Here is a 9,656-nt window from a genome sequence, read left to right on the forward strand (position 1 = left end):
CTTATACTTTCCGTTTCTTTTCTCATTCTGAGGGGACTTTGGTGACTTGCAGCAACTGAAGAGAAAGGAAGTGAATCCAGTCTGTATGTTCCACACATTTTGAGTTCAGTAATATAGACATATTTCTGTCTGGCAGTCTGCATGGAGATTTGCAGGCCTCTCCAACACGGCTGAGGCGAGGGGGGGAATTCGGGCGCGATAGCGGCAACCGTCCAGGACTGGCACACCGCTGCAAAGTGGCCTTTCTTGCCACAAGCTTTGCAGGTCGAGGTGCGGGCTGGGCAGCGCTGGCGGGGATGCTTCTGCTGACCACAGAAGTAGCAGCGGGGACCCCCAGGGTGCGTGGTGCGGCGAGCAGCGCAGGTGTACTGTGCGGGGGCAGCTGCTGGGGGTGGGGCGGTTGCGGGGTCCACGAGGGGTAGGACGGGTGGGCCAAGGGAGCCAGTTGCGGGGTCCACGAGGGGTAGGAGGGGTGGGCCGAGTGGCTAGCGGGGTAGGATCGCGCACCAAGGGAGGCAGCCGTCATTGATAGCGCCAGAGTCTTTGTAGCCGCGAGATCGAGAGCGGCCCCTTCCAGCAGACGTTGCCGGATGGGGTCCGATGCAAGACCCGTAACAAAGGCATCCCGCATGAGTAGGTTGGAATGTTCTGTGGCTGTGAGGGCCTGGCAGTCGCAGTCTCGTACTAGAGGTATAAGGGCCCTCCAAAAGTCCTCAATTGACTCACACGGCTGTTGGACGCGAGTAGAGAGTAGATGTCTCTTGAGCAGTTCCATGGCCCGGGCGTAGTCAGGTGCATCTCGAATTAGCGGAAACACGCTGGAGCTGAGTCTTGACTAAAGAAGCTGTCATTTCTGAGCCTCTGAAGGTGGAGGGTCCACTGAAGAGATGTCGGCCTCGAAAACTGCAAGCCAGTGAACAAAGTCTCTCCTGGCGTGTGGCGACTGCGGATCCAGCTGCAGGCGGTCAGGTTTAATCCTGATGTCTATGGTGTAAGGAAAATCTCACTGTAATAAATTGTGGCTCTAACAATTGTACTCAAAGACTCGAGTGAAGTACAAAAGAGGCGTTATTACAGTGAGATGTCATTCCTCCGGCGGCAGCTGTAGAATGGCATCTCAGTGAAGCTTACGAATATTTATACAACTCCCTATGGGCGGAGCTAGCCGGCAGGGGCTTACCGGAGAAACCTGTAATACAGGTACAGCCATACATCCCCCTACTGCAAACACACATATATACAGTGGTTGGATCACCACATGCTGCCCGGCTCAACGCTTTTTCATCAACAATGATTCAGCCTCTGCAGGAAATTGAGAAAAGAGGCAGCATTGCTCTTTGGCCACACAAGATAGTACTGGTTAGATTCAATGTCTTTATCCAGAAGGTGTGGAACTTCCTGCCACAGGGACTGGTTGAGGAAAACAGCATGAATGCACTTAGCAAGTTGCAGACACAAGAGAGAAAGGAATAGAAAGACCTGCTGACAGAGAGAAGCGATAGGCTCATGGGGAATATATACACTGACACTGGGTACAATGACCTGTTTTTGTGCTGTCTATTGAGTTTCATTCTACTTTGATTCTTTTTACAGGGTATTTTCCAAGATGTGTTTTGTGAGAGATGAAGTCACTATAGCCAATAAGTGTGAGCTGTTTTCAAGTTGTTTCCTTTACGTCCTGTACTTTGCCACTAACTTGCCGACAAAACAGCCTGGCCAGCTGTAACTGTACTGTGTATAAATGTATGTTATTATAACTACTCCTTCAGATGCTTCAGTTTGCTGAAGCATTCACCTGCATGCTTGTAATAAAGAATCCCAAACTTTCGCCAACTCTGGACTCCAAGTGACATTTGTCCCACAACAACCTGGTGTTAGGAACAAGATCCACTGACGGCTCTGATTAAAGGAAAGTCCCCGTGGACAGTGTATTATTTGTTTTATACCACCTGTGTTTAATTCAGTCTGACTGACCACTGGGACCTCCAAAGAACCTCAGCGATCCATTTCTGGTCTGTTTCTTTGATCTCTATTCGATGCAATTTCAATAACTGGACCATTTCACACAGGGAATTGTCAGTTTTATACCAAGGATATGTTTGAGGCGATGCTGAAGTCCCCGTGACTGTGAGGGTTTTGTTGCTGCCGACAAATGAGGAGATAAAGCCGTACGGGAGGCTAAACAGAAAGAGTTTGGCAGTAGAAGAGAGTTTGGCGTGAGTTCAGAGGTCCCTGATGGGGCTCAGCCAGCATCATCACATCAATGGATCTGCACAGAAAAGGCCCAACCGGATGGAACTTACAAGTCCAAGGCGAAGTTAGTGGCTGAGGGATTTGAAAAACCCTTAGGAGACAAGAGGTCAGAGTGGACCCACCCACAGTGGGAAAGGTCAATTTGACATTTCTTTGGTCCTTTTCACGACATTTTCTTGGGAATGTAAGTCAAGAAACATAAAAGCTGCAGTTGTGCTGGGGAATCACTTCCCGAGGGCAGGGTTTCTGCAACGTCCTAAAAATGAGCCAGATGTAGATGGAAGTCTTTGGAAGTTAAATAAGTGTGTCTATGTTTTGAACAATGTTTCCGAGTGTATGGTGCTTCTCAGTTCGATCCGTTTTGTACAAGTCGGGTTGTCTCCACCTGAAGGCAGAAGCTGCCGTGTTTTATTGGTACCATGGCAGGAAACTCTCAGGCATCTCTATGATGCATGCATGTTGATGGCTGCCTATGTGGTGGTGCGAGTGAGTTCCAAAACAATGTTACTGACAGCAACAGAACAACATTTAAGGTTGGAGCCAGGCTTCTGGGACCTTTAAATAGATTGGATTGGAAATCAGGCAGTGTGGGATCTGATTGACTAGGGAAACCAGTCCTTTAACTGTGAACATGAAGAAAGAGACCATCCTTTTAGTCAGACAAATAAATGTGTCAAGCTGAGGGAGCAAAGGATGTCAATGTCTTTGAGAGAGACCTGGGCCAAGATTTCCAGAGTCTGCACCCTCCCTGGATTCACTTCCTTTCCCTTCAGTTGCTGCAAGTAACCAATTGAAGGTCAAAATGAGAAAAGAAATGGAAAGGGGGAGAAAAGAAAGTGTTTTACTCCCAGATGGTGGAGACAGGAGGGACTTTGTCTGTGTGAAGCTCAATCTTCAGTCACACAAAACTTGCCGTCTGATTGGCTGGACTCCCAGAGTTCTTCCGGTCCCCCAAATGTTTCCATTGGTCAATACGTCAGCTGGCAGGTCCGGGGGCGGGCTCTCTCCTGCACATGCGCAGCTTCCCTTCTCCCTTGGACATGAGCAGTACCGGGTCGCTGGCGGGCGGGCGGATCACTGAGCGGCTTCTCGCTCTGGCCGGAGCTGTCAGCCGGTTGCCTGGAAACCTTGTCTGGAGGAGGTGTCGGGTGAGGAGGAACAATGAGCGGCGCCGAACCTGCGCACTGGAACCAGGAGACGTCACCTCTGAGAAGCTGATTTCTATTGGTTGATTCAGGCAGGGGTCCATTGTGACGACATAAAACGGAAGTTGGACTAAAACGTCCTCCTGTCTCCAACATCTGTGAGTAAAACACTCCCCCCCCCGTTTCCATTTCTTTTCTCGTTCTGACCTTCAATTGGTCACTTGCAGCAACTGAAGGGAAAGGAAGTGAATCCAGGTCTCTTCTCTCTTAAAGACATTGACATCCTTTGCTCCCTCAACTTGACACATTTATTTGTCTGGCTAAAAGGGTGGTCTCTTTCCTAATGTTCACAATTTAAGGCCTAGTTTTCCCAAGAGATGGCCGACATTTAAGGGAACAGTAAGTTAATATAGGACAGAGATATGTCTTATGTCCTTACATGATATAGATTAGATATATTGTTTGTAGTTCTGTACTAAATTACATTTAATATTATTTCTAGTTTTGTAACATAGTACTGTAATTAGATTTATTGTCACATGTTCCGAGGTATCGTGAAAAGTATTGTTCTCCGTACAGTGCAGCCAGCTCATTCCATACATGAAAAACATAGATCATAAGATAAATACACAATTTAAATACATAGACATTGGGTGAAGCATTCGGAGTGTAGTGCTGCATAGTGGTTAAGATTCATGGAGAGTTCAGTTCATAAGAGAGTCATTCAGGTGTCTGGTAACAATAGGGAAGAAGCTGTTTTTGAATCTATAAGTTCGTGTTCTCAGACTTTTGTATCTTTTGCCCAATGGAAGAGGTTGGAAGAGAGAATGACCAGGGTGGGATTGTTAGGTGTGACGTCGCTCGTGTTTGATCAGGTTGGATGAGGTTCTAAAGCTCTTTGTGCAGTGAGAGCAGCTGAATGGTCTCTCCTCAGAGTGAATGCGCTGGTGGGACATCAGTAACTGGGAACTTTTGAAACCCTTCCTGCAGTCAGAGCATTTAAAGGGCCCGTTCTTGGTGTGAGTGACATTGTGGTTCAGCAGGCTGGATAATTGAGCAAATCCCTTATCACACACAGAGCAGATGAATGGCCTCTCCCCAGTGTGAACGCTCTATAGGGGCTGGTTTAGCTCACTGGGCTAAATCGCTGGCTTTTAAAGCAGGCCAGCAGCACGGTTCGATTCCCGTACCAGCCTCCCCGGACAGGCGCCGGAATGTGGCGACTAGGGACTTTCCACAGTAACTTCATTGAAGCCTACTCGTGACAATAAGCGATTTTCATTTTTTCATTATGTTCTTATGTAACTTCTATGATTCTGTACTGACAGTGATGATTCCTTTTCCAGGATAATAGAAAAGGAGGAATTACAGACAGAAATCTCAAAAATCACGTCTGAGATCTGTCAGATTCACTGGATTCGTTGGGGCCTGAATATTATTGGCCTTTGAATCTAGAAGGAGAAATGTTTGTCCGATCTGTTAGCTTCAAAAGATTTTAAACATCAGTGTGACTGGAAAAGCACCGAGACACACACACACCCGAGTGAGAGTGTTCCAGAGCACTGACTGTGGAAAGAGCTTGAACCAGTTACACAGTCTGAGAAAAACATTGCACCATTCACAGTGGGGAGAGACCGTACATGCGTTCTCTGTGTGTGAATAAGACTTCAACAGTGTGATTGTCCGACCTGGGCAGACACGAGGAGACCCAAAGCATGGAGAAACCGTGGAAATGTGGGGACTGCGGGAAGGGATACAGAGCCCCTTCTCTGTTGGAGATTCATCAACGCATTCACACTGGGGAGAGTCCATTCACCTGCTCTGTGTGTGGAAAGGGATTTAGTCGTGCATGCACCCTGCAGAGACATCAGCGAGTTCACACTGGGGAGAAGCCATTCACCTGCTCTCAGTGTGGGAAGGGATTCAGACATTCATCAACCCTGCAGAGACATCAGCGAGTTCACACTGGGGAGAAGCCATTCACCTGCTTTCAGTGTGGGAAGAGATTCATTCAGTCATACACTCTGCGAACACATGAGAGAATTCACACTGGCGAGAGGCCATTCAACTGCTCTCAGTGTGGGAAGGGATTCTCTCAGTTATCGCACCTGCAATCACACCAGCGAGTTCACACTGGGGAGAGGCATTTAACCTGCCGTCAGTGTGGGAAGGAATTCACTCAGTTATCCCACCTGCAGTTACACCAGAAAATTTGCCCTCGGGAGAAGCCATTCATCTGCTCTCAGTGTGGGAAGGGATTCACTCGGTTATCCCACCTTCAGAGTCACCAGCGAGTTCACACTGGGGAGAGGCCGTTCACCTGCTCTCAGTGTGGGGAAGGATTCAGTGATTCATCCACCCTACGGAAACATCAGAGAGTCCACACTGGAGAGAGACCATTCTCCTGCTCTCAGTGTGGGAAGGCATTCAGTGATTCATCTAACCTGAAGAAACACCAGCGAATTCACACTGGGGAGAGGCCATTCACCTGCTCTCAGTGTGCGAAGGGATTCACTGTGTTATCCAAACTGAAGTCACACCAGCGAGTTCACACCAGGGAGAAGCCATTCACCTGCTCTGTGTGTGGGAAGGGATTCAGACAGTCATCCAACCTGCTGAGACATCAGCGAGTTCACACTGGGGAGAGGCCATTCACCTGCTCTCTGTGTGGGACAGGATTTTATGATTCATGGCGTCTGCTGAGACACCAACAATTTCACAAGTGATTACAGGGGTTGCATTCTGCTGTTATTGTTTCTGTTCTCAAATCCATTCAGGATTATATTTCATTGATTCTATCAGTTGGCCAATGGGGATGGTCGGATGGTTTCTTTTTGCTGGACTGCTGGCCTCACGATTTGCCTCCAGTAGGCTGATGCTCTTTGAGCTTCGTTGCAATTACATGGTTTCAAATTTCACAAGGATCACAGCATGAAAGGGTGTTTGGAAGTTAGAACACGTTTCTTTCCCATTTCTGTTTGGAGTACCCCAATGCATGCCACGTTGCCATGAAGATGGGCTCTGGTGGTTACATGGTTTTTAACAGAAGGAAACTGTTGAGGTATGAGGAGCAAGTTGTCTGTGTGAATTGGGAAATTAGAATAAAAGGTATGATGATAAAAAGGCAATCACTAGCTGTTTAGGAATTGTTATGTATTTATATAAAATAAAGATTATTTTGAGCAACAATAATCCAACAGGAAAGGTGATGCAACTGTGGCTACAGGAAAAGCTAAAGATTCCATTAGATCAAAGGAAGAGCCTCATAAAGTGGCCAAACTATTAGCCTGAGGATTGGGAACATTTTTTAGAATTCAGCAAAGAAGGACCAAGAGACTGATAAAGAGAAAATAGAATATGAGAGCAAATGGACAACATTAAAAACTGACTGGAAAAGCTCCTACAGGAAAAGGAAAGGATTAGCAAAAACCAATGTGGGTCCATTCCAGGCAGAGACAGGAGAGTTTATAATGGGGAAACAAGGAAATGGCAGAGAAACATTAAACTAAATGTGTGTCTGTCTTCACGGAGGAAGATACAGAAATTGTCCCAAAAACACGAGGGAACCAAGGGACGAGTGACCACTAGAAACTGACCGAGATTAGTATCAGTGAAAAAGTAGTCCTGGAGAAATTAATGTTGTTGGAAGTTAATAAACTGGGGCTTGTTTAGCACAGTGGGCTAAACAGCTGGCTTGAAATGCAATACCAGCAGCGCAGGCTCTATTCCCGTACTAGCCTCCCCGAGCAGCCGCCGTGGGACTTTTCACAGTAACTTCATTGAAGCCGACTTGTGACAATAAGCGATTATTATTATTATATTTCCAAAAGCTGATGCTCTACATTCCAGAGTGTTGAAAGAGGTGGTTGTAGAGATAGTGGATACATTGGCGATCATCTTTCAAAATTCTATAGATTAGAACAGTACAGCACAGAACAGGCCCTTCGGCCCTCGATGTTGTGCCGAGCAATGATCACCCCACGTAACCCGTATACCCGTAACCCAACAATCCCCCCATTAACCTTACACTACGGGCAATTTAGCATGGCCAATCCACCTAACCCGCACATCTTTGGACTGTGGGAGGAAACCGGAGCACCCGGAGGATACCCACGCACACACGGGGAGGACGTGCAGACTCCACACAGACAGTGACCCAGCCGGGAATCGAACCTGGGACCCTGGAGCTGTGAAGCATTGATGCTAACCACCATGCTACCATGAGGCCTAATGATTCTGGAATGATTCCTGCAGATTGGAAGGTGGTAAATGTAACCCCACTATTTAAGGAGGGAGAGAGAAAATGGGGAACCACAGACCCATTAGCCTGACATCAGTCGGAGGGAAAATGCTACAATCTATTATAAAGCATTTGATAACATACAAATTAGGAGCAGGAGTAGGCCACTCGGCCCCTCGAGCCTGCTCCACCATTCAATAAGTTGACGGCTCATCTGATTGTAACCTCAACTCCACACAGGCCCCTTAGAAAATAAATCTTGGGAGCTAGTTGTAGGAAACAAGGAATTAGCAGAGGATCTAAAGAGATATTTTACATCAGTCTTTACTGTGGAAGATATTTGAATATCCCACTAATACAAAAGAATACAAGGCAGGAATTAAATCCCACCACTAGAGAAGCAGTCTTGGACAAACTAATGGGGCTAAAGGCAGATAAATCCCCTGGACCTGATTGCTTGCATCCTAGATCCTAAAAGAAATAACTACAGAGAAAGTGGACGCGTTAATTGTAATGTTCCAAAAATCCTTGGATTCTGGTGAAGTTACTGGAGGTATGGGAAACTGCCAATGTCGCACCGCTAGTCAAAAAGGAAGTGAGGGGAAAAAGCTGGAAACTATAGACCAATCATAATAACATTTATTATTGTAAAAATGTTGAACTCAATTAGTAATGAAGCAATACCAACACTTTTGGAAAATCATAATAAAATCAAGCAGAGTCAGCATGGCTTCATACAAAGGAAATAATGTCTGACTAATTTAGCAGAATTCTTCGAGGATGTCGCAACTAAAGTGGATAGAGGAGAACCAGTAGATGTGTTGTATTTGGATTTCTAGACAGTGTTCAACAAGGTACCTCATAACATATCAGGTCACAAGATAAGGGCAGCACGGTAGCATTGTGGGTAGCACAATTGCTTCACAGCTCCAGGATCCCAGGTTCGATTCCCGGCTTGGGTCACTGTCTGTGCGGAGTTTGCAAGTTCTCCCCGTGTGTGCGTGGGTTTCCTCCGGGTGCTCCGGTTTCCACCAAAGATGTGCGGGTTAGGTGGATTGGCCATGCTAAATTGTCCTTGGTGTCCAAAATTGCCCTTAGTGTTGGGAGGGGTTACTGGGTAATGGGGATAGGGTGGAGGTGTGGGCTTGGGTAGGGTGCTCTTTCTAAGAGCCGGTGCAGACTCGATGGGCCGAATGGCCTCTTTCTGCACTGTAAATTCTATGATTCTATAAGAACCCATGAAGTTGGAGGTAGTATATTGACATGGATAGAGAATTGGCTAATGAGCAGGAAACAGTGAGTGGGGATAAGGGTTCTTTTTCAGGTTGGTGACCTGTAACCAGTGAGGTTCCACAGGGATCAGTGCTGGGATCACAACTGTGTACAATTTATATTAATGACTTGGAGGAAGGAAGTGAACGTACTGTAGCCAAATTTGCAGACGATATAAAAATAGGTGGAAAGGCAAGTTGCAAGAGGGATACAGTTTGCAACAAGATATTGATAGGTTACGTAAGTGGGCAAAAAGGTGGAAAATGGAGAATAATGTGAAAAAATGTGAAGTTCATTTTGAGAGGGAGAACAAAAGAACAGTATTATTTAAATGGCGAAAAGTTGCAGAAAGCTGCAACACAAAGGGACTTGGGGGAACTTGTGCAGGAAACACAGGAAGCTAGCAGACAGGTGCAGCAGGTAATCAGGAAGCTAATGGAATGTTGGCCCTGATTCCAAGGGGGTTGGAGTATAAGAATCGGGAAGTCTTGCTGCAGCTGTACAAGGTGCTGGTGACACCACATCTGGAGAACTGGGCAGCTTTGGTCCCTTTTTTTCATAAAAGATGTTACTTCATTGGCGGTGGCTCAGAGAAGGTTCATGAGGCTGATCCCAGGTATGGAGAGATTGTCTGAGGAGCAAAGGTTAAACAGGTTGGGGTCCACTCATTGGAATTTAGAACAATGATGTGATCTCATTGAAACAGACAGGATTCTTAAGGAGCTTCACAGGGTAAATGCTGAGAG

At 46.5% G+C, this 9,656-nt stretch overlaps 1 protein-coding gene across 1 annotated transcript in view; it reads left to right on the forward strand.

The window, feature by feature from the left end:
* Positions 1-4,657: 4,657 nt before the first annotated feature.
* LOC119951778 (gastrula zinc finger protein XlCGF26.1-like) overlaps positions 4,658-9,656 on the forward strand; it is a 6,857-nt gene continuing 1,858 nt past the window's right edge. The window contains exon 1 of the mRNA XM_038775126.1: positions 4,658-6,111. Coding sequence (XP_038631054.1) covers positions 5,114-6,111 — 998 coding nt within the window. The 5' untranslated portion in view covers positions 4,658-5,113. The remainder of the gene's footprint in view (positions 6,112-9,656) is intronic.

The sequence above is a fragment of the Scyliorhinus canicula genome, chromosome 17 (assembly GCF_902713615.1).
Source record: "Scyliorhinus canicula chromosome 17, sScyCan1.1, whole genome shotgun sequence".
Taxonomy (NCBI): Eukaryota; Metazoa; Chordata; class Chondrichthyes; order Carcharhiniformes; family Scyliorhinidae; genus Scyliorhinus; species Scyliorhinus canicula.